This window comes from Mustela erminea, chromosome X (genome assembly GCF_009829155.1).
Source record: "Mustela erminea isolate mMusErm1 chromosome X, mMusErm1.Pri, whole genome shotgun sequence".
Taxonomy (NCBI): Eukaryota; Metazoa; Chordata; class Mammalia; order Carnivora; family Mustelidae; genus Mustela; species Mustela erminea.
Window position 1 is genome coordinate 9,204,800 of NC_045635.1, and position 25,523 is coordinate 9,230,322.

At 45.3% G+C, this 25,523-nt stretch overlaps 1 protein-coding gene across 4 annotated transcripts; it reads left to right on the forward strand.

The window, feature by feature from the left end:
- The first annotated feature begins 217 nt into the window (after positions 1-217).
- On the forward strand, positions 218-25,448 carry TLR7 (toll like receptor 7). Of its 4 annotated transcripts, none has more exons than XR_004282618.1 (5): positions 218-446; positions 847-933; positions 15,995-20,796; positions 23,983-24,132; positions 25,413-25,448. XR_004282618.1 is itself a non-coding variant. In XM_032331118.1 (3 exons), the coding sequence occupies exons 1-3, from the start codon at positions 432-434 to the stop codon at positions 19,142-19,144; spliced, it is 3,252 nt and encodes a 1,083-aa protein (XP_032187009.1). In that variant the 5' UTR covers positions 218-431; the 3' UTR covers positions 19,145-20,873. The 4 variants fall into 4 exon arrangements, 1 of the variants encoding a protein (XP_032187009.1); XR_004282619.1 differs by having other exon boundaries at positions 15,995-20,212; XR_004282620.1 differs by lacking the exon at positions 23,983-24,132 and having other exon boundaries at positions 15,995-20,212; positions 25,413-25,436.
- The last annotated feature ends 75 nt before the right edge of the window (positions 25,449-25,523 follow it).

A 25,523-nucleotide genomic window follows, 5' to 3' on the forward strand; every position in this document is an offset into this window, starting at 1 on the left:
CCCAGGGGATATTTTGCAATGTCTGAAGACATCTGTGGTCATCACAACTGGAAGGGTAGTGTTTCTGGCATCTCATGGGGAGGCGTCAGGGGCGCTGCTCAACATCTTATGAGGCGACAAAGAATTATCTCCCCAAAAAGGTCCAGAGAGCTGAAGTTGAGAGGGTTGCCCATTCAAAGAAGGAAGGTCCGCCTCCAGGGTTGTTTGCATTTAGACAAGACATTGCTCCAGTTACAGTGGTAGAAGTAAGAGGAACCTGGTGCTTCTGCAAACCTTCTGTCTGGGGTGGTTTAACAGTCATGCTCCTCCCCGCCCCCCAACCTTGTCCTCGCACTGGAAAGCCCTCCGGCTGGTAGCGTAGACCTTCTGGGACCCCATGGTCCCTGAGTATCATCTCTTATCTCCGAAGACTCCAGACATAGAATCACTCCATGCAACCCAGAAAGGTATTTTTCCACCCGTGGACAAATTTGGGTAGTGTAATTAGGTGTGTGAGCCGTTCTTCGGGAGTGGGGAGGGCAGGAGAGGGAACCTAAATCATATGCCAAAAAAAAATTTTTTTTTAATCTAAAGAAAAATTTGGTATATGCCAAAAAAAAATTTTTTTTTAATCTAAAGAAAAATTTGGTAGTCTAAAATGTCAATTCTTTGAAGATAATGTCAGTTTCATAATATTAGAACTGGTTTTCTGGAGTCTACCTCTAGCTTACATAACTTTGAGGAAGTAAATACTATTAATGTCTGTTTCCAAGAGCACATTTTTCCAGCGACGTCCCAGTGTGTTTTGAAGCTACAGTCCTTTAACCTCTCCGCAATGTAAAATGCAGTGTTTTCTCTTTATCTTAGTTGATACTGTTGGATCCATCGCATCTTTCCTGCTCTGCTCTCTACAACCAGACTTCTCTATTTCTCTGTGGAAGAAGACTAAAAAGGGTAAGAACAGCCAAGAGTTCCCTAAAAAAGTGTTCTCGGTCATCTTGGTGGGAAGAACTGAAACCAGCTGGCCAGAGAGATATTTAAGAATTTGTATTTTAGTTATTTGCGGGGTGGGGGAATCTTCTTCGTCATCGATATTTCATAATCAAGATGAATCATGGTATTATGTAAATTCAGATTAACCAACTCTTGCTCTGTCCAACTTCGGGCCAGAATTAATGCGAGCTGTGGTGGGAGGAACAGATGTTTGAATTAGGGAAATCGCTTCTGTGGCCTTCATTTGTCCATCCGATGTTTCGGGCGTTGAAACCATACAAATCACTGAAGTTACTTTGTGCTTTTTCCAGCCTGTGGTGTCCTCTGAGCGAGTACATATGTGGTGGTGGGGGGGGGGGTGCACCTAGGACCAGCAGCTCAGGAGACCTGTGCTGGCAAAGAGACCAGGGATGTTGGTGGACAGTCGTGACGGCTTCAAGAGCAGGCTTTGTTCGGAAACTGTTTTGGGGTGGTGGGGAGAGGCCTCGGTAGAGAACTGGGGAGTTCTCTAGGAGTAGGGTAGCTGTGTGTGGATGGAAAACGGCAAAAGCAAAACGTCAGGGGTGGGGGCGGCTTCTGGATAAACCGACTGGACGGGATTCTTGCTGTGAGCAGGCCAGGGAGGTCAGGGATCACCTGGAGGAGGGGAGGGGCTGAGGGATGTGGGCAGGTATCAAGGATGGTCAGAGATCAATGGTGAGGGATTCTCGCTACACTGACCTGACCGGACTGAAACTGGGAAGACCGACCCAGAAGCCCAAAGATCAAGGCCTAGTGACTGCAAGGAGCCCAAGGCCCCAGCCTTACCTTCTCTGTCGAGGCAGAACATTCTAAGAACCTCTCCATGCGCCCTTCCAGGGCCACCAGGAGGCTCAAGTCACAGAATATGTGTTTAAGTTCTTTGCAAGCAGTGTGAGCTACTAGGGATGTCAAAAATTATTCAGAAGAAGACATCGGTGGCCTTTTTCTGAAATTATTTGTCACCCAAATGAGCCTTGATGGAGTACGGTCAGCGGGAACCCCTGCTGATATCTAGATCTGAGTGTGGGCCCCATGGCTCATTTTGCGACTGAGGGCGAATGAAGGATTAACCACATGGGGGGGGGGGGGTTGTGTTGCAAAGGAAACAACTGCTTATAGTTTCATTTCCTAGAAACTCAGATGTCTATTTTTATACAAACCCATGCCCACATCTGCCTTTGGCCTTTGAGGGGTGGCATGAGGGCGCCGGTAATAACAGAGAGTGGTCAGGTTTACTGACCCCTCGCTGTGTCGGCCAGGCATCGTGCCAAGGGCTTCATGTCTTAGGTTCTGTTTCAGCTTCAAAGCAGCCCTGTGAGGCCCAGATGAGGCTTCAGGAGGTTTTAAGAAGCTTGAGTGGTCTCAGCGGGGAAGCCCAACTCCGGGAGCCATGCTCGAGCCCCTCTGCTCTGCGCACCTAGACCAAGCCCATCACACAGCGTTACCCAGGAGACCCTCAGAACCTGTGAAACTCCATAATGATACCTTATTCCTGATGAGTAAAGGGGCACTTGGTAGATCTTTCATAAGAAAAGACTTGGAAACAGTTTTCAAAAAAAGAGCTACAAGAGGCCAGGAAGCCCAGGGAAATGACTCAACCTTATTAATAGTTATAGGCCCTGTCCTTTGATATGGAAACTCCACTTCTAGAACTCTTTTTAAAGACATGATCAAGGATGTGGCAAATTATTTATCAAGGCTGTCAATGTGGCATGGCAAAGAGAATGTCTCATGCCAAATGTTGGGGAGGGATTACTTAATTGTGGTCCCCGTTTAATGGTATCTATACAATCATCAAATCATGTTTAATTAACTTTTAAAAATTTAATTTATTTTATAACGAGCTTGCGAACAGGGGTGCTGGGGGTGGGCATGAGCAGAGGGGAGGAAAGAGCGGGGAAGGATCTCAAGCAGATGCTTACTCGATGTTGGTTAATCCGGGAGCATGATTTATACGAACACACATGTTACCTATTTTTCTTAGTAGTTTTGCAAAGGAGCCCCACATTCTGACCATTTTACTGTTGAGAAATCAAGGTGCTCATGAGGTAAAGTGATTCACCAAAGTCCGAGAGCTCTTATGTGGCAGAATAAGAATTTAAGATCAAATCGTTCTGGGACACTTGGGAGGCTCAGTTGGTTGAGCGTCAGACTCTTGATTTCTGCTCAGGTCATGATCTCAGGGTCGTGAGATCACGTCCCACATCAGGCTCCACACTCAGCGGGAGAGTCTCTCTCCCTCTGCCTCTGCCCCTCTCCTCCTTCTGTTCGTGCTTTCTTTCTCTTTCTAAAATAAATCAATCTTTAAAAAAAATGAAATCTTACCCCCAACAAAACCCTAGCTAAGGCTGGAATGCTTTGCACTATGTGAAATAGACAGCAGTACGGAGATCAGTATTAGAAAGAAACGTGTCAGTATGTAGCTGTGGCTAAGCAATTTTAAAAGTAAAAGCATTCTGTTGCTCATAACTATAGCAAATTTCTCTGTGGCCAAGCAAAGAGGTAATGAGAAATTTATTTACTAAATTAAGCAAGCCAGATCATTTCAGCATTTGAAAAATTGTGCTAAAATTAACATAGTCATTACAGATGGACCCAACAGTGTCTTTGCACACCGAGACCGGATCCCTTGTGTCTCCGAAGCTTGCCAAAGCTTAGAGCTGAGCGGCATGTTGTGGCGACAGCCCATACCCTCCTTGCCACCTATGTTTGCACAGCTCACAAACTAAGAAAACTTTTATGTTCTTAAGTGATTGAAAAAGTCAGAGTAAAGGGGGCACCCAGGTGGCTCAGTCGGTTAAGCGTCTGCCTTCGGCTCAGGTCATGATCCCAGGGTCTGGGGATTGAGTGAGTCATGCATCGGACTCCCTGCTCAGTGGGGAGCCTGCTTCTCCCTCTCCCTCTGCCCCTTCCCCTCTTTCACACACTCTCTCTCTCAAATAAATAAACTTAAAAAAAAAAAAGAGTCAGAAGAAGAATACTGTTTCATGACCCATCCCAGTTACTTTAAATTCAAACTTTAGTGCCCACAGTTTTATTGTTTGTTCAGATGTTGTCTCTAACCGCCTTCGCACAACATGGCAATCTCCTTGCTGGTTGAGTAGTTGTGACAGACACTGGATGGCCAGCAAAACATAAATTCTAACTGGCCCCTTACAGAAACATGTGCCAACGGTTTGGTGGTGGTTTAAGGGAAGCAAGCAGACTAGATGTAAGGTCAAATAAGATTTAATATCTTCTGGTCTTTGGTGCTTGTTGTGATGCGTAATAGCCATCAAGCTGCTAATTTATCTAAGACTTCTTTATATCATTTTATTCTTTTATTTTGAAAACTAGGCCTGTTGGGCTAAAATGGTAGGAAATAAATGATCAAAAGTCTCTATTTTTAGAATAAGTCGGTTATATCCTCATACTTTTTTTTTTGGTTGTATAATGAGACTTTGACATTTATGGTAATTATACTTTACAGAGATTAGCCTATAATTAGAAATCTTTCAAAATTTGCAACAAAAAGGGGTGGTTATTTTGTCAAAAATTTATTAGGGTAATTCCAAGTGGGGCCTCAGTCTATACAGCAAATAGAAAAAGAAGGAAATCAGAGGCTCCTGAAGTAAAATGATTCACCAAAGTTAAGTTTAACTTCCTTATTCTTGGGGCTTAGAGCAAGGAGCCTGAGGTGGGGCTCGATCCCAGGACTCTGGGATCATGACCTGAGCCGAAGGCAGACGCTTAACAACTGAGCCACCCATTGTGTTAACGAAGCCTGTGCAGCTCCTGGGCTGGAGCCACATGGCCCTGTGGGACCAGGGGAAGGAGCTAAGGAGGTTGCCCGAGAGGAGAACCTGTTTCCGCAGGGTGGGATGTTGGGCTCCTGATCTCGCCGTAGGAATCTAGGGCCTCGCTGGTTTGCTGGCTGGAACCACATGAGTTGACCTTGAGGGGAGAAACAGTTGTCTGAAAAACGAGCTTTCAGCTTTCTGGCAGTTTCAACCTCATTAACCCCTAGGGGCACAGTTTCAATATCAACATGGCAAAAGGTGAGTGAATTCAAACTCACAGGTTTCCAGCAAATGTTCCCCAACAACCAGCCTCTTCCATGGCCCTTTATGACTATTTTCCAGCCAGGCCTCACCTCTGATTCAACACAGCCCAGCCAGTCCCAGGATCCCCCACGGGGAGATGAGACCCCTGTCTTCCCTGGCTGGCCTAAAGCTCCCGCCACCAGAAATGCCTTTTCCGATACCCTTTTCAACTCTAGGGCGACTTGGCTTTTTCTTTTCCCCCCTGTGTGACCCTGGAGCTGTTGTTCCCTGAAGCCTGGAAAACAGTAGCCCCAGGGGGCACCCCGTCTGTTGGCCTCCTGACCCGCCGGCTGGGTAAAGGAATGGCAGTGCGCATGGCGGTCATTGTTCCCCGGCCGCAAGCATCCCGCATCTCAAGATGGATTTCCCCCTCCGTGATGGATGTGACTGAGAGGAATGAAATCAAAGCAGAGTGTAGCTCTGCAAAGCCTGTGAGAGAAAGAGCCCAAGGGGAGGGCAAATTACCTACAGAAAGGTGATGGGCTTGGGAGGGGTTGGTTCCTTGTTGCCACTGGGTAATCACGGGTTTCCTCTTGTGCTCTGTCTGCGGCTGGGCTCCCCTGAAAACCCCTCCCTCACAGGCGTGGTGGGGCCCGGAGCCTCAGCCGCTGCGAGCTGTGTTTCCGGCTCCATGTGGCTCTTCAATATGGCGGCCACAGCGTAGCCAGGCCTTTTCCAAGGCTGGTGGCTCAGGGCCCTGCAGAAAGTGGGGAGACAGAGAAATCGAGAGAGAATGAGCCCTAGGTGAGGTGAAACCCCTATTCCCTTTTCCATCCTAGCCTTAGAAGTCCCATGGCGTCACTTCTGCTGCTGCTCTCCATGGAAACACTCAGAAAAGCCCTCCTGGGTTCCAAGAAGGATGGGAGATGTGTGACCAGATGTGTGGATTCCTCCGCTAGGGCTGAGAGTTTTCTGCTCCTGGCTAGGGCCCGCCTCCCTGCTGGAGCACTACGTCTCCTCCTTGTTCTCCTGCTCAGGGTCAACATTCCATTTTCTGTCCTTTCTCTCCAAGTTGTCATCCTTGTCATTGTCGTCCTCGTCATCATCGTGAATGCTTTTTGGTGTTTTGTTTTGCTTCATTCTCACCAGCCTTATAACATGCTGTTCTTTCTCTCATCCTAAAATAAATTCTTTTGACCCTACTGGCCCTGTGAATGCCTGCCAGTGTCTTTGTTCCCCTTTACAGGAAATTTCCCAGAAATGTTTGCTATTTCCAATCCCTCATTCTTCCAAGAGCTTTGAAGTCTTATTTTCTTTGGCTTCACCTTCAAAATATATCCAGTATCTGGCAAGTTCTCATCACCTACACCCTTGCCAGCTGGGTCTGTTGCTTGAAATCCCGCAATAGGCTCTTGACTGGCCTTGGTCCTTCCGCCTTTGCCCCTCATTACCTGTTCTCTACACAGCAACCAGCATGAGCCTTACAAAATATAGGTCAGGCCGTGGCGCTCTTCAGCATTCCACTCCGTAAAAACCACCATCCTTCCTTGGAACGGTCGGCAGGGCCCGCCATGCTTGGTGAGGGGTACGGACCCCCTCTTTGATCATCTCCTATCCTTCTTCTCCTCCCCTTGTTCCTGGAACACCCGTCTCGTGGCCATTCTTGCAAATATTCCAGCACAGTTTTCCATCTTTGCAGGAGGCGTGTCCCTCTGGAATGCTTTTTCCTGGACAGAGATGCCTGGTCAACTTCCTCCTTCCCTCAAGATCCTTGCTCACATGTCAGCTTCTCAGTGATGTCTCCCCAAGCCACCCAGTTGTGGTCACAAGCCTGCTGCACATGCCTGACCCCCTTCCCCCTGCCCTGCGCTTTCTTTCTAACCCTTACCAACTGACATCCATGGGATGGTTACTGTTCTTTTTCAGTTTATTATTTGGAGAACATAAGCTTCGGAAAGAGCAGGAATCTCTTCTGTTTGGTCCACTCATGTGACCCAACACTTAGAAGTGGTTACCTGGTATGTTGCGGGAATCAATCAAAACTTGTTGAAATGTTCATTTTTCATAATTTCCTCCTATTGTTATGCTAAGGTTTATTACTTGCTCTGGATTCTCTAAAATGTTTTTAAGATAAAAGTAATACATGTTCTTTATGAAAAAAAAAAAAACCCTCAAGGAATAGTGGATATCACATGTTCTTGCTCTCTCTCTCTCTCTCTCTCAAATAAGTAGATCTTAAAAAAAAAAAAACTCTAGGGGCACCTGGGTGGCTTAGTTGGTTAAGCACCTGCCTTCAGCTCAGGTCATGATCTCAGGGTCCTGGGATGGAGCTCTGTGTGGGGCTCTCTGCTCAGCGGGAAACCTGCTTCTCTCTCTCCCTCTGCTCCTCCTCCCTGCTTGTTTTTTTTTTCTCTCTCTCTCTCTAATAAATAAAATCCTTAAAAAAAAAAAACTCTAAGGGTTCCTGGGTTGTTCAGCCAATTAAGTGGCTGCCTTTGGCTTAGGCCATGATCTCAGGGTCCTGGCATCGAGCCCCACATCAGGCTCTCTGCTCAACAGGAAGCCTGCTTCCCCCTCTCTCTCTGCCTGCCTCTCTGCCTACTTGTGCTCTCTCTTTCAAATAAATAAATAAAATCTTAAAAAAAAAAAAACCTCTAAATAGCACAATATGGAAACCTTACAATGCTCAGAATCCTTGAGCTGAAATGGAAGTAAAGCAAGACACAGGCTCACATGCCAAGTGCATTGGCTGTAACTGTATGAGGGAACTTGAAGAGGATGGGTCAGCGTGGCATGGGCTCTTGGTTCAGTTGCCTCTCCAATCACTACCTCTTCATCAGGGAAATGGGAATATTTCTATGTCCTTTCAATTTCACTGTCAGGGCTCAGTGATGTAGTATCAGTACCGTGTCTTCTTCAGCATCTGGCATGTAATAAGCATGTGATAAAAGGCAGCTGTTATAAAAAAAAAAAAAACAAGAATGGCTGATGACTGTTCAGTGTGAATTCCACATTTTCCATTTTAACAAAAAGAGGTAACTGATGAGAGAGGAGGACACCTGTGCATACAGAGTCAAACATTCCCATTTTAACCATGTTTAGCTCACTAATTGAGCATCCAAATTTACCAGCGTATTTGCCTGTGTAATTAGCTGTGATTTGTAGCCAACGCTGAGCTTACGTCCTGGTGTATTCGGTTACTTTACAAATCAAATTACCAAAGGGCACTGTCTTTAGGCAGTTGTTGCCAAAAAAGCAAGCAAAACAAAATATTGTGGATTATTTGTATCAGATGAAAAAATAGGTCTGCCTCAACACTGAGTGAACTCTTTTTCAAGACTTTTTTTTGTTCATATATTTTAATTAATCTCTATATATTTATTTATTTTAGAGAGAAAGCAAGAGCACAAGCGTGAGCGTGAGAATGAGAACAAGCAGGGGGAGGGAGAGGGAGAGAATCTCTAGCAGACTCCGAGTTGAATGTGGATCCCAGGGCAGGGCTGGCTCCCATGACCCTGAGATCATGACCTAAGCCAAAACCACATGTCAGACACTCAACCGATGGAGCCACTTGGGTGCCACAAAACTTCACATCTTTCAATCATCTTCTCAAGAGTATCTTTTAAATTTGGAAGCCTCCAAGGGTATTATTTCTCTTTAAATCATTTAGAAAGGTTTTGTTCATTGAGTCCATTTTTCTTTCCTCCTTTGCTTGATCAGAAACCAACCTCTCATTGCGGTTCAACTTCCCTTTGGCACTGATGGGAGAATGCGAACTCGAACTCGCTGGTACCTCTGAGTTCCAGGCTCCTGGTGCAGCAGGCATGGAAAACCCGGAGACCTCCTGCCTGCCGTAGAGCATCACAAGGGCCAGCTGGCCTGGGGATCAGCTATAGAGCATAGGCTGTGCTTGTTCCCAGGAGAGACATGTGAGCTCCGCGCTCTCACTGGGGTTTCAGGTTCAAGGGAACAGAACTGAGAAAGAATCGAGTAGAAGACCTTGTGCAGTTTCACTTCCCATGGCCTTCCTCTGCCACTGTTGACTTCCTTTCTGTGGCACTTTCCCACTTTACCCCTTTCTTTTAAAGGTCCCAAGGCCTCCTGTTGTCTCCTCAGTTCCTTGCCTTGTTTCTGACCTTTGGAGTACTTTGCTATTCATGATCATTCAATATGTGTCTTCTGTGGGATCTTAAGAAAGTTCAAAGCCTTGATTTATTCAGTAGCTATTGATCTCATGCTCACTATGTGGCAGGCATCATAATGATAGAGTACATATAAAGACAAGCAAGGTTCTGGACCTAAGAGCATTCACCATCTAGAGGGAGGAATGGTGCACTGACATGGAGCCTTCCAGAAAGGTGGTATAACAGAGCAGTCAAAGGCGCCAGCTCTGTTTCTGAATTATTTGAGTCTTACCTTAGGCCGGTTCTGTAGGCTCTGCATTTCACCCTCCTTGTTGCAAACAAACCTATTTCTTAGAATTGCAATGATGATGAAATCATTTGTTAAATGCTGTTGCTTGAAATTGGTGTCAGTGAACAGAGTTACAGGCTTTGTAGGCAATATGATTTCTTCTCATATTTGGCGATCTTGGGTTGAATTTCTTAGCATTAATTCTATGTACAAGTTTAATACGGCCCAAGATTTTTGTCTAGACCAGGGGTTTGCAAACTACTGCCTGTGTTTATATGGCTCATGAGCCAAGGATGGTTTTTACAACTTTAATGAGTTACGTTCTAAATGGTAATTTAAATACCCACATAATCATCTCAATTTTGCCTAGAATATTTTCTCTCTGCTTTTCGCAGAAAAAGTTCACCATACTTTGGTCTAAAGAACGTTGGGTATTTAAATTACCATTTAGAATGAAACTGCATTTTAAAATTACATTTAATTTTGATTAATTTAAATTTAAATAGCCACATGTGACTGGTGGCTATCATATTAGACAGAGCAGCTCCAGGCCATTTTAAGTGTAAAGATTCTGTATTTTGTCAATGTCCCTCAGTCTCAATGTAATCAGCTCCCTAGAGGCTGTATGAATCAAGGGGAAGACAGCATTCCTAATCAGATTCTTTGCCCTGGACTGATTTCTGTTGTCTGCTGGAAAATACTTAATGGAAAAATGTTTGAAAAATGCATGTGAGCCCACACTTACGTCCTCTTAAGGCTGTTAAGGCTATTATCTCTGTCCATTCGTCTGCTTTCATCTAGGGTAAAGCAGGAGGCTTTTTCAGCCCTCAAGGCTTCAGATTAAGGAAGTCTTAATCAACTTTAGAGTTCTGGTGGTAGGCAGACAAAACCTCACTTGGCAGAGCTGTACTTTCTTCCATCCCTGCCTGCAGATGGCTGACTGCAGCCATGGCTCATGCCTCTCCCAAGATGGCCAAAAACAGTCAGAAGCCCTCGACATGCATCATCGTTCTGGATCTTGCCAAACCATTTCCCCTAAAAGTAAAGTCACGAGTCACAGTTGACATTTCAAGGCTGTGCAGCCCAGTGACCGTAGTTAACAATATTGTGTATTTGAAAGTTGCTAAGGGAGTAGATCTTAAAAGTTTTCACCACAACAAAAAAGAGTTGTAATGATGTGAGGTGATGGATGTTAACTAGATTTACTGTGATCATTTTGCCAGATATGTGTTTATCAAATCATCATGTTGAACACCTTAAGCCACCATGATGTTATATGTTAATTGTATCTCCATAAAACTGGGAAAATAAAACAAAAGTCACAGTTGATGCATGTTCTGCCTTCCAAGATGGCATGGGTGATAGTTATTTTGCAATGGTGTGACATGGGTTGCTAGCTTTCCAGGCTCTGACGTCTGAATCTGTCTTGCCCATAGCCTAATAACATCAATGTCACATATTTTCCATTCTTTCATGAGCAGAAGTTTACTTCCAAGTTCTAAATCCTACACTGGCTGAAAGTAGGTTTACATTTGTACAATAGAAAGTCCAATTAATTCTGACTTAGTATAAAAACTTTGTGATTTCTCATAAGCCCCTAGAGGTCAGCAGTTCTGAGCCATTATTTATACTCTTCTCTATGAGATCATGCAAGGATCTGGGCACTCTGGCTCATCTACCTTGTTGCTTCATCATCCCTATAGCACATTTTCCTTATTTGCAAAATTCAACATAGGTGGCTACAACACCCATATTACAAGAAGCCAGATGGAAGTAGACAGAAGGAGAAGAGCCCCTCCGTTTAAGGACATATCCCAGAAATTGCACATCCCGCTTCCTCTTCCATCACATTGGCTTTAACTTAGTCACGAGGCCATGCTTAGCTGCAAGGGAGTCTGGGAAATAGACTCTAATAAGGGAGACTCTATCACTACGAGATGAAAGTAAGGGGACAAAGATATGGAGAGAGATTTAATTTGATGAGGATGATAAAAATAACTAATTTAAAGTATCAGAAAATACCATGTGGAATAAGAACACAAGCATCAACATCTTGTCTAGAAAGAACGAATGGTCTTTCCATGTTTCAGTTTAAATCCATACTATTTTTTGTCGCTCCTCCTCTGTGTTTTGCACTCTTTAAGGGCAGGAGCTGTGTGTTTATTGCCCCTAGTAGGTATTCAATAAATATTTGTCAAATCAAAGAAAGAATATGTCAGTGGAATTCTGATTTTTTTTTAAATAAATTCTTTCTCACCAGTTACTTGGTATGATTCCTAGCTAAGGAATTTTTGGGGAATTTTCTGGTCCAGGTCCACTGTCTCAGTCTTGGTCCTTGGTGTGCTCGTATTGTTGTTTCCGGGTCTGCCATTCTCTTGGAGGGGGCTCTTTTGCTGAGCACAGTGGCTGCCTCATGAGGGGACATGGGTAGTGGAGTACCAAGCCAGGACTGGGAGCCCATTCTTCCAGCCCTCAGTCCGAAGTGTTGTTTCACATCATGCATAATCAGGGCAGTAGCAGATGAGAAGAGGGAGTGAATACTTCTGTCTAGATCGATCCCAGAGAGTGTCTTGAAGAAGGCGGGTTCAAACTGAGCAGTAGAAAGCAGAGCTCCTGAAACCTCTTTCCCCAGGGAATCCTCAGGCAAATAGAAGAGATAGAATGTGGTCTCTTGGCAAGTCTGGGGCTGTAGCCTAAAACAATGTACTCCAAGGAGAAATCTGTTGGAAGTATTTTGCTTTATTTCATTCACGCATGCATTCATTCTTCTATTCATGTGTTTAGCAAACATAAAGCAACATGAATTAAATGCCAGGCACTGTTTTACACAAGGATACACAAAGCCTTGCTCTCTTACAGCTTACCTTCTCATGCAGGGTAGACATTAAGCAAATAGCACGCAAGTTATAAGCAGATAAGCTATCAGCAAGGTAATTTCTGATGGTGTTATGGGCCATGAAGGAAATAAAGCAGGGTGATCTAGTAGATACTCTACTAGATCTAGTGGACTCACCTGTAAAATGGAAATTAATAATAGAGGTCCACAGTTGCAAAATCCCCAGAATGAAAGCTTTGTTGTAACTCAGTCAATGGCAAACACATGACCTGAATTCATTTGGAGGTGAATCTTGATCAGAACAGAACAAGCTCGTTCTTTCCTTGCTTGAGTCCTTGTGGGCTTGCTCACTGGCTTTTCTTGATTTCCCTCCCTTCCTTCCTTCCCCACTTAGTGTGGAAAATTCTTTGTTTCACTGCACAAATGTGTGTGTGTGTGATTATGGGATGTTGCCCTGGGACCCCGTAATTATATAATATGTAGATACATATATCACATTACCTTCTATGATCTGGAAAGTTCTTAGTTCCAAAACACATCTAGCCCCAAAGGTTTTGGGGAAGGATTGAGGATCTGTAGTACCACTTACATGTGGTTATTAAGAGGATTTCATGAGTTAATGTATTTAAACACTGAAAATGATATTAAGAATATAGTAAGTGCTACCTAAGCTAACAAACGTTACTGTCACTTTCACTAGTACTACATGGAAGGGTACTGGGTGAGTTGGCCAGAGGTCTGTCCGAATATGTGCTATCTGTGCAGACACCTAAGGGATGAGAATGACCTGGCTGTGGGAAGAGGAGGAGAAAGATAATTTCAGGAAGAGGGAACAGCAAGTGCCAAGCCTGGATCGAATGCAGAACAGAGAACAGGCCAGATGTCTGGCATGTGGTCAAAGAAGGGGAAGGAGGGTTCAAGGTCATGGACGTAGGCTGGAATCAGAACATGCATGATATAAGCAATAATAAGGATTTAAAGTATAATAGGAAGTCATTGTAGTTCATGAGTTTCATGTTTATAAAGACTCTCATGCCATTTGAGGAATGGAATTTTTAGGGGACCGTTTGGGAGTATCTTGAGGTAGTCCAGGTAAGACCTAATGGCTAACGGCAGGAAGGCGGTGGTAGTAGACAAGGAGAAAAATGGACAGGTGCAAGAAAAAGTTTAGAGATAAGGGAGAAAAAAGACTTTCTGATTAACTTTTCCTGCTAGTTCATACTATGTCCATATGTAGAGGCTAACAACGTCACAGTTGGGGCGCCTGGGTGGCTTGGTCGTTAACCATCTGCCTTCAGCTCAGATCATGATCCCGGGGTCCTGGGATCAAGCCCCCCATTGGGCTCCCTGCTCGGTGGAGAGCCTGCTTCTCCCTCTCCCAATCCCCCTGCTTGTGTTCCCTCTCTAGCTGTCGCTCTCTTTCTGTCAACTACATAAATTTAAAAATATCTTTAAAAAATTAAAAAATAAAATAAAAATGTCACAGTCATTGTTGCAGGTGTGTGTGTTAAGGGCAGGGTTCTGCATATCTCTCCCCAACTCCGCATTCAGTGATATCACACTGGCAGCTCACACTATGGCAACTGGCCGATGCTATAAATCAGGACTTCACAAATCAGAGATGTGGGTTAGGAGAGAACAGCGGTTGTTAAACATTTCCAAACTCACCACTGTTCATTTTTCTATAACTGAGTTGTCTTCATCTTAGAGCATCCATGTCCCCCCATCACCGAAATACTTAAACTAGGCGTATTCTGGAAACTCTGCGGTGGTGATTGGTATCACTTCCTGTTTTTAACTCTGCTAATTCAGGGATCCTCCCAGTTCCTCCCCGGAGCTCATCTAGGTTCCTGGGAGTGGGATCAGAAGAGCGCACCTGGTTCACACTTTGCCCTCTATTCATTCTGGCCCCCTTCACAGCAGTACTTGTCACCTTCTGATACTGGGGTTCATGCACCCATCATGTCTTCTGACAGAAGCATAGCCGGAGAGGCAGTCCAGGGTCTGGGATCCTTTTATCAGGGACCATAAAAATAGCTCGCTCTGCTTCTCTCCTTTGTCCATCTTGACTCAACCCCTCTTCCTGAGTGATGAACATTTCTCCTCAATCTTTGAGTAGATCACTGCTCCAGGGAGATAGACCATATTTATCTAAGGGTCTCCTGCATACCCTGGCCTAGTACCATATCTTCCCAGGGATTCAAATACTCCAGATTGGGAGGTAAAGCCTTAAAGGAATTAGAATTCCTAAATAGAATTAGAGAAAAGGAAAGCTCAGGGAAAACCTGCTTACTGGCCTTTCTATTAGAGGATCGAAGGGAAGGAGGCATTTGGTTTATGAGATTTCAGTACAATTGGCTGATTCAGTCAACCGGGAAGACAAAAGCACTCACTGATCTAGAAGCCTGTTGTAGAGACCCACACTGGATCATTCAATGGATTAGCACCAGTTAAACCAAAGCCAGCGTTCTGGAGTAAAATATTGATAGAAATCCTGAAACTTGACGGCATGTCCCTGGTTAAACCACCTTCTAAGGCAGGGCCAGTTCAAGTTAATATGGTGACTAGCAAAGCTCTTCAGTACTTCCCATACCACTTTTCAAGGTCTTTCTCCTCAGGGTCCTACTGTCTCTCATGCTAAACCTGGTTGCCAAAGAATCACCATTACGGGTAGATTTCCATATGTGCCAGTTTGCCTGGGAGAGTCTTGGTTTTCTGCCTCTAGCCTTAGCATAATTATTACTAGGTTTCCCCTTCCTTTCACTCCCATAAGTATCATCTTTGATCAGTCAGGTCTCACCCAGGCAATGCCCAACTCTGCTCTCTTCTTTTCCAAATTCATGTAATGTAAAGCCAAAGCGTAGGGAAAACATTCATCCCCAGATCATCCTGGATTTCCAAAAACAGTCCAAGAGGAAAACCAGCTCATAGAATGGCAGCACCAGAATGACAACTGAGTGTCCTTGGTCAAATCAGCTACCGTCGCTGAGCTAGGTCTTCATCTGTAAAATGGGGATAATGGCTCTCTTAATTTTTCTACTTACAATATTAAGAAGCTTGAATATTGTGAAAGCCTCTTGCAGTGTGTGCTAGAGCAGGATTATTAGTGAGCAAACCATAACTGCATAAAGCCTTTTTTTTTAAGGTTTTATTTATTAGAGAGAGAGAGAGAGCACACACAAGCAGGGGCAGAGGCAGAGGGAGAAGGAGAAACAGGCACCCAGCTGAAAAGGGAGCCTGATGTGGGGCTTGATCCCAGGACCCTGGGATCCCGACCTGAGCTGAAGGCAGATGCTTAACCGACTGAGCCACCGACGCACCCCTGCACTAAACTCTTAATGTGTCATTCTTCCCAATATATTTTCATTTTAATATTCCTTCATCCACCAATTTCAGGCTTGGGTAGCTATTTGATAGTTCCTTTGTTTTATTATTTTAAATAACAGTGGACAGGAAAACACTGCTTCTACCACCTTCAAAGCTATGGAATCGAAAAGCTAACATGCTAAAAGCTGAACATGTAACTCGAGCATGATGAATCCCCGTCATGGGGCAAGTACAGTCGTGAGAGGTGGGGAGATGCCCTTCAGGCCTTTGAGAATAAGACCTGGGTTGTTTATTTGCAACAGTAGCAAAACAGAGGCAGCAGATGGGAAATTTTAAATCTGACTCTTAGTATATTTTAGAATGATTTTGAATGATGGTGATTTGGCCTTTCTTATACTTGCAGGTGTTTCCAATGTGGACATTGAAGAGACAGCTCTTTATGCTTTTAAACATAATCCTAGTTTCTGAACTCCTTGGAGCTAGATGGTTTCCTAAAACCCTGCCCTGTGATGTCAGTCTGGATGCTCCGAAGGCCCACGTGATTGTGGACTGCACAGACAAGCATTTGACAGAAATCCCCGGAGGTATTCCCACCAATGTCACCAACCTCACCCTCACCATTAACCACATACCCAGCCTCTCTCCAGCCTCCTTCCACCAGCTAGACTATCTGGTAGAGATCGATTTCCGATGCAACTGTATACCTGTTCGACTAGGGCCGAAAGACCATCTGTGCCCCAGGAGGCCACAGATTAAACCCAGAAGCTTTACTAGACTCACTTATTTGAAATCCCTTTATCTAGATGGAAACCAGCTTCTAGAAATACCTGCGGGTCTTCCTCCCAACCTGCAGCTGCTGAGCCTTGAGGCCAACAGTATCTTTTCTATCATGAAAAATAACCTAACAGAACTGACCAACATAGAAAGACTCTACTTGGGTCAAAACTGTTATTTTCGCAACCCTTGTAACGTTTCGTTTTTCATTGAAAAAGATGCTTTCCTGAGTCTGAAAAATCTAAAACTGCTCTCTCTAAAAGCTAACAATATCACCTATGTCCCTACTACTTTGCCATCTACGTTAACGGAACTCTATCTTTATAACAACGCCATTGCAAAAATCCAAAAAGAGGATTTTAATAACCTCCATCAACTGCAACTTCTTGACCTAAGTGGAAATTGCCCTCGTTGTTACAATGTCCCATTTCCTTGTACACCCTGTGAAAATAATTCTCCCCTCCAGATCCACCCATCGGCTTTCGACGGGCTGACAGAATTACAAGTGTTACGTCTGCACAGTAACTCTCTTCAGCATGTGCCCCAAAGATGGTTTAAAAACATTAAAAAGCTGAAGGAGCTAGATCTTTCCCAAAACTTCTTGGCCAAAGAAATTGGGGATGCCAAGTTTTTGTATCTTCTTCACAACCTTGTCCAGTTGGATCTGTCCTTCAATTATGAACTTCAGGTCTATCGTTCAGCTCTGAATCTGTCAGATGCATTTTCGTCCCTGAAACACCTGAAAGTTTTGCGGATCAAAGGATACGTTTTTAAGGAGCTGAGCAGCCATCATCTGTCCCCGCTACGGAGTCTTTCCAATCTGGAAGTTCTTGATCTTGGCACTAACTTCATAAAAATTGCGGACCTCAGCATATTTGAACAATTCAAAACATTGAAAGTCATAGATCTTTCAATGAATAAAATATCACCTTCAGGAGATTCAAGCGAAGTTGGCTTCTGCTCTAGCACCAGACCTTCTGTAGAAGGTCAAGCACCTCAGGTCCTAGAAACACTGCATTATTTCAGATATGATGAGTATGCAAGGAGTTGCAGGTTCAAAAACAAAGAGACTCCTTCTTTCTTGCCTTTTAATAAAGATTGTTACATGTATGGGCAGACCTTGGACCTAAGTAGAAACAATATATTTTTTATCAAGTCCTCCGATTTTCGGCATCTCTCTTTCCTCAAATGCCTAAATTTGTCAGGAAATACCATTGGCCAAACTCTCAATGGCAGTGAATTTCAGCCTTTAGTGGGCTTGAAGTATTTGGACTTCTCAAACAACCGGCTTGATTTACTCTACTCAACAGCATTCGAGGAGTTGCGCAACCTGGAAGTTCTAGATATTAGCAGTAACAGCCATTACTTTCAATCAGAAGGAATTACTCACATGTTAAACTTTACCAAGAACCTAAAACTTCTGAAGAAACTGATGATGAACAACAATGACATCGCTACCTCCACCAGCAGGACCATGGAGAGCGAGTCTCTTAGAATTCTGGAATTCAGAGGCAATCATTTGGATGTTTTATGGAGAGATGGTGATAACAGATACTTGAAGTTCTTTAAGAATCTGCTGAACCTAGAGGAATTAGACATCTCGGAAAATTCCCTGACATACTTGCCTTCTGAAGTTTTCGATGGCATGCCTCCAAATCTGAAGACTCTCTCCTTGGTCAAAAATGGGCTCAAGTCCTTCAACTGGGAAAGACTCCAACATCTGAAGAATCTAGAAACTTTGGACCTCAGCTACAATGAGCTGAAGACTGTCCCCGACAGATTATACAACTGTTCCAGAAGCCTCAAGAAACTCATTCTTAAGTACAATCAAATCAGGCAACTGACAAAGTACTTTCTACAAGATGCTTTCCAGTTGCGGTATCTGGACCTCAGCTCAAATAAAATCCAGATTATCCAAAAGACCAGCTTTCCTGAAAATGTCCTCAACAATCTGGAGATGTTACTTCTTCATCACAATCGGTTTCTGTGTACCTGTGATGCCGTGTGGTTTGTCTGGTGGGTTAACCACACAGAGGTGACCATTCCTTACTTGGCCACAGATGTGACTTGTGTGGGGCCAGGAGCACACAGGGGCCAGAGTGTAGTTTCCCTGGATCTGTATACCTGTGAGTTAGACCTGACTAACCTGATTCTGTTCTCCCTTTCCCTGTCGGTGGCTCTTTCTCTGATGGTGATTACAACAGCCAACCACCTCTACTTCTGGGATGTGTGGTATAGCTACCATTTCTGTAAGGCCAAGATAAGGGGGTATCGGCTTCTGACATCCCTGGATTCTTGCTATGACGCCTTTGTGGTGTATGACACTAAAGATCCCGCGGTGACAGAATGGGTTTTGGATGAACTGGTGGCCAACTTGGAAGACCCAAGAGAGAAACATTTCAATTTATGTCTGGAGGAAAGGGATTGGTTACCCGGGCAGCCAGTTTTGGAAAACCTTTCCCAGAGCATCCAGCTTAGCAAAAAGACGGTGTTTGTGATGACAAACAAGTATGCAAAGACTGAGAACTTCAAGATAGCGTTTTATTTGTCCCATCAGAGGCTCATGGATGAAAAAGTGGACGTCATTATCTTGATATTCCTTGAGAAGCCCCTTCAGAAATCCAAGTTCCTCCAGCTCCGGAAGAGGTTGTGTAAGAGTTCTGTCCTTGAGTGGCCAACAAACCCTCAGGCTCAGCCGTACTTCTGGCAGTGTCTGAAAAACGCCCTAGCCACTGACAATCATGGGACCTATAGTCAGGTGTTCAAAGAGACGGTCTAGCCCTTCTTTGCAAAATGGGACTTCCCACCTTACCAAGGAGAAGCTTGACTGCCTAGATTTTCTGATAGATGGCTCACTCAAAGGGTGTTTTCCAATTCTCTAAGACCAGGATGGTCCATACCAGAGAGGAGAGTCACAGCGACCAAGGAATTGGAACAAGGGACTTTTTATGTCGCATGCAATCATCTTTCTTATCCCTCTGTGACTCCGTTTGCCCTTGAGCCTCTCCTTTCTGTTCCTGGATAGATGATACTGGGAGAATGGTGGCAAGGAGAGGACACAAGGCTCCGATTCTCTCGTTATTCTCTTGTGATTATGAAATAAACACACAGTCTCAAAGTATGGAGAATTGCACTTACACCCATAACAAGTACTGGTCTGTCTAGAGATATGGTAAAAGGTGCTCAGGGTCTTCGCCTTTGACATTACATTTTTAGTATATGTGCTGCCAAAGCGAGCACCGCCTATGATATTATAATGTATCAGAGTTAGTGAAATGAAAACACAGTCAACGCCTCACCCCACGGCTTCTGTATCATGCAGCGCCCCCTTCTGTGCAGACCAAGAATTGGCTCCTGACCAGTGGTCGCCTAGGTGCCCCTCTCTCTTTGCCCTTGGGCCTGTTGCTGGGTTCCGTGGGGAGATAGCAAAAAACATCTTTCGTACTGATGGACATAGTCCAGTCACACATGAGAAAATTAAAGCGATCTGGCTTTGCACAAAGTGAGGCTCTTTCCCTTCGAAGATAACTGACCTGCTTAAAGTTGTCACAGACTGAACGTTTGTTCCCTCCCAAATTCAGATGTGAAATCCTAACCCCCACGTGTGATGGTATCATGGGGTGCGGCCTTTGGAAGCGGATCGGGTCATGAAGAGTGGAGCCCTCAGGGATTCGATCAGTGCCTTATAAGAAGACAGCAGAGACCTCCTTGCTGTGTTCCCACTGTCCGGGTGTGAGGATACAAAGACAGGTCAACAGCCCACCGCTCAGAACACGGCTCTCCCCAGAGCCAGGCGCTGCTGGCACCCTGAGCCAGGATTTTTGTCCTTCAGAACTGTGAGAAATAAGTATGTGTTGTTTAAGTCACCTGGTTTATGATGTTTCCTTACGTAGAAGCCTGAGCGCATTCAGATATTTTTATCTGCTTTGCCAAGTTCTGTGTCCAAAGTAACATTGCCTCATGCAATGGCCTTTCAGACCGCTTTGCTGACTAATACCGTGTATCTGTAATTATCTGCCAGCTTGATTCGTCAACACGAGATGGGTTTGATAGTAAACTCGCAGGAGGACCCCAGGAACGTTTCTTTACTTAATAAATACAGTTATCGGGCAAGGACGACATTTCTATGGGTTCCTTTAAACTGCAGGAAGCAGGCAGGGAGAGGAGAGACCGACGCTTCTGGACCTCACTGTTCAGAAGGCTGAGGCCTTGAATACCCGCTTTCCTACTCAAAGGCAGCAACAGAAAGGACCAAGACATACTGAAGACACACACACTTCCAGCTGGGTCTCAAGTCTCAGGAGTTCAACATTTGGAACCTGATCGCTTGGCTTTATTTCATGAGAGGGACTATTTACAGAGGCTGCCTGTGGCCTTTAGAAAATAGTGTGCATGGGTTCAAATCTTGGAGCATTCGTTGGGAGACACCGAGTACGTATGAAATGCCAAAGGTTTGACTTTAAGTATAGTTGTAAATACACAGCATATATATATATATATATATATATATATATATATATATATGCTGTGTATCTATATCTATCTATCTATCTATAGATCTATAGATAGATAGATAGATATATTCCTTCCAAACAACTCGTAATCAGTAAGGGTTACAAATTCCCAAATCAGTCTCTGGAATGAATAAAGACATAAGCTGCTAGAGCCAACTATTTGACAACATCTTTAACCTTTATTGTACTTAATAGACACCTTTTTTCTTCTTCAGTGAAAACAAACATAATGTCATAAAACTTGGCTCTTGGCCATCATAAAGCTTCTTTGATTAAAACACACCAACACATCAGGCTGAAGCCATTTGGGTGATTTATAAGCCATAAAGCACTTGAAGACAGCTTCAACATCTTGTGAAATGGATTAAGAGGAAGGGAAACTGAAGATAATGCATCTTTGAAACCACAGCATATTTTGACATGATGTTGTGTCCAGGCTTTGTTGTAGGAAACAACCAGAAGCGCATCGACAAACGGTTTTCATCCCAAATTCTTAGTGATCTTGGGTGGTCACTCTTTGGTGAACCTTCAGAGGGCCCTCCATGTGGTTCTCTATAACTGAGGCCACTAAGTCAGGCTACCAGGAGCGCGTGACTGCTGGATCCCTTCGAAGTTCTGAATGTCTCACTGCTCGGCTCACCCGAAGGGACTCCCAACCGCCCATGAATCCCCCTCCACTGTCAGGGCTTGGCCCCAAGCTTCTTTCCCCACTGGACTTGCCAGGTTGTGTGCTTTCTCCTCAGATGCATCCTGTGCCTCAGCCAGACGTGGGATCCACGTCTTTGCAGGATCCAATCCAAGGGGCATTTGGTAGGACAAGTGTTATGGCTGAGAAAAGGCAAAGCAAGCCTTCTGCAGAGGAGAAGGGGGGGTGATGAGGGTGCTCAGAGCTCCGTTCCTGCATCAGCGTCTCCTGGCCCCATGTTCACATCTGTTTCCTGCTCTGTTTGGACACCCCTAGGTCTAGATGGTCTCTTAAATGTAAACAGAAAGCCTTCCTTGCGGGGAGGCTGTCCCCCTCCCTGCAAACGCGCTTTTTATGTACTTCCGCCTTCTCCTCCGAACCAGGATGAATGGCAGAAACAGCACGTGCGCTAAGTCGTAGAATGGGGGTGGGGATCAGGTTCAATCTGCCCACCGCCTCTTCTGCTCCTGCTGAAGTGAGCAGGTTCACGGGACAGGCCGTGTGAGCCTGTCCGTCCTTGGAACTTTGTGCGCCAGTACTCAAGCGGCGGTCCGTGCATGGGACACACCGCCAGTCGCCTCTGCTGGAAGATTGAGCCCTTGACCCTAAGGCACCCTGGGGGCCACTGGTAGCTTCTGAGGCGCGAAGAGCAGTGTGGGAGGGGAAGTCAAAAAAGGGCTGTGCTTAGGGGAGCCCCAGGACCGAAAATGATCCCCTTTCACTGAGGTCACGTGATGCAGGAAACCAGGAGACCAAGTCTCCACCCCAGCAACCAACAGAGAGAAAGGGTCCGCAGGTGCCGATGCGCTTGTGTGGACACAGGCTGGGGGTGCCCCACGCGGGTGGCGGGTGCGGGGACGGCAGGGCGGGCTCAGCCTGTCTGAACTTTTTTCTTTTGCCTCCACCTCCCTCTCAGTTTCCTCTTCGGCTTTGGACTCCACAGCGAGCCTTGGGTAGCGCGCACAAACGAGGAGAAGGAGAGGTGGCTGCGGCTGCGGGCGGGATTCTCCTGCCTGGAAGCCATGGTTCTGTGTGTACCCTTGCGTTCCAACAGATCCCTCTCCCACGCACCCAGAGTAAATCCCCGCCTGCTTCGACCTCCCCCCCGGGGCGGGGACGCTGGTGGGACTCTCTGCCCCATTCAAATTCTTGTTCTTCCTTATCTCAAATCTCAACGCTGTGAGTTAAGAAACCGGATAAGATCTGGTCCGCTGCCTTTTAAGATTACCTTCATCTCCGATAGTAGTCAATTTCTAACATGTTTGCCATAGGCTTCCGGGGTCGTATTTCTCCACACTTACATGGATCGCTTCTCCCTCCTGGAGATTTATATGAATTAAATGTTTTGGAAGAGCCCCGACTTACGCTGACTGAGGAGGTATGAGTTCTAGTGTCTCCCAAGGAGCATGGTCCAGCAACAGTCTGCTGGGATCTGGAAGGAGATTGGAAGTCCTGGTGGCCTCGTGGCCTTAGAGCCCCCCGAGTAGGGCAGGGTGAGGTGGGCAGCAGAGAGCCCGATGCAGGCCTCGATCCCAGAACCCTGGGATCATGACCTGAGCCGAAGGCAGTTGCTTAACCAACTGAGCCACCCAGGGGCCCCTATAACCTGCCAAGTATTTTTTTAACACACGGCTCTTCTCCATTAGCGTGTCATGATGGATTAATCTGTGAGATAATCAGCTCCCCAGAGCCGGCCACCTAAGTCGACAGAACACAGGAAACATGTTCTGAAATGGAGAGAATGAATCTGAAACAATTTCGTGTTTGGCTCCCATTCCCGAGGGCAAGGCCCCCAAAGGGAATGACAGGGCAGGGGGACAGCGAGGAGGATCTCAGGAAGAACAGCATAGGATGAAGCTCCTGGTCCCCGGACACTGTTATGAAATGTTAGGGAGCACGAGGGAAGGAAGTCACATTTCTTAAGCAGCAAATGCCAATTAATGCTTCGTTTATTCCATTAAATCTTCACATTGCCTCTGTGAGGCTGGTGTTAGGAGCTCTGCCTTAAGGATGGATGGGTTAATGCAGAGGGGTGTGGTCAGCTACCTGAGGTCACAGAGGACAGAAATGGTTCCAGCCCAAACCCACCCAGCTCTGTCCCACCAGCTCGATTGGTTTCCCAGTGTTACTGGGGGCCACAATCACCTAAGGAGCTTGGAAACCATGTGGATTCCAGGCCTCCACACCAGCGAGTCCGATCTCTGGGGCCCAGGAGTCTACATACTAGAACTAGCCCAGGTGCCTCTCCCCAGCTGGTCCACAGGGCCAAGTTTGGGAAGGACTGCAGCTTCCTCTGGGATACCCGGGAGGGTTAATAGACAGGTCTCTGCAGCAGGGAAAGCCTGGGTTCCCCCAGGTGTGCTCAGTTTCTCTTTCTCCTTCCACGTACAACTCTCCGCGCTCTTACCCCACTGCCAGCGAGTGGAGCTGCGCTTAAATTGCAACACCCCCACCCCCGCACTGCATTTGGAGGGATATACTTTATTTACATGGCGTTGGCTGCTCTGTTTGAGGCTAAAATGTGAAGACAATTTGGACAAGAACACTGACATATTTGGGTAGAGACGGGTAAGTGGCCAACTGGATTCACAGTCCCGTAAGTCCTGACAAATAGAGCTGCTTATAATCACAATTTAAAGGGCGCTTTGCTAGAATTTCCCTAGTATCTGACCGAATTCATGGTTCTGCGGATACGGTGCAGAGCGCCACCTAGCGGAACCTCATGGCTGTCGATATTCATTTCCTGAGACCCTTGGCTGGGTCTCCAAAGTGAGGTGTGGGAAGAAAATGCAAAAATAGATACCATCTTTTCAAAAGTGTGTATGTGGCTATTTCATCAGATACCCATTGCATTAATACGGAAATATATCGGGACATATGTTAAATGTTGTTTATTGGTGAGAGGACAGTATAAAAAATGTTGAAGACCATAGATAATCAGATCTTGGTTTTGAGCATTTATTTCCATTGCTTTGGCTTGGTGTCTCAAGATGGGGGGGTCATGCATTTCCCTAATGTTAATCCTGGGGTTTAAGCAAATATCGAATCCCTCTTAGTATGTCTCTGGCTCTCCCACTCAGCTTCCCTTGCTGAACACCCCTCACTCATATCCTGAAAATCTAACCCGTAACCGTGGTCTCCTGCCGTCACACTCAAGCCCGCTGGTCCGTAAATGGTAGCTTTGAAGTCTGCTGGGATCTGATAGTTTAAAAGTTAGTGGTCTTTTTCATCCTACTGAACTGTGAGTTCAGGAACATTCCCTGGGTGGGCACAAGGCTCAGGTGCCCCATGTCCCCTTCCCGCAAAGTAAACCAAGTCAAAGATGATAGAATGCTTTACACGCTTATCGCTATATGGTTTATATACATTCATATGTATGTGTGGTTTTGTGTGTGTATGTTTGTGTTTATGTGTGTATACGTGTGTTACTAGATTTGCTAAGTCTAAATACTACATAGGTTCGTTGTAAAACTAAGTGATATAACCCATGAAAAGTACTCAACATGGGGTGTCATATTTATCAAGTGCTCCATAAATATTAGCTTATATTATTATTTTTATCTTATTACTTTAGATATAGGATTGATTTTATATTCTCGAACGGTGAATATATATATGTATTTTTTTTAAAGATTTTATTTATTAATTTGACAGAGAGAGATCACAAGTAGACGGAGAGTCAGTCAGAGAGAGAGGGAAGCAGGCTCTCCGCTGAGCAGAGAGCCCGATGCGGGACTCGATCCCAGGACTCTGAGATCATGACCTGAGCCGAAGGCAGCGGCTTAACCCACTGAGCCACCCAGGCGCCCTATATGTATTTTAAAAGATTTTATTTATTTATTTGACAGACAAGAGATGACAAGTAGGCAGAGAGGCAGGCAAAGAAAGAGGAGGAAGCAGGCTCCCTGCTGAGCAGAGAGCCCGATGCAAGGCTCGATCCCAGGACCCTGGGATCATGA

Bases quoted from the DNA above. Each gene is read 5' to 3' on its own strand.
- TLR7 (XM_032331118.1), top strand. The intron at 934-15,994 runs GTAAGAACAGCC...TTATACTTGCAG, and splicing joins GTGGAAGAAGACTAAAAAGG to GTGTTTCCAATGTGGACATT.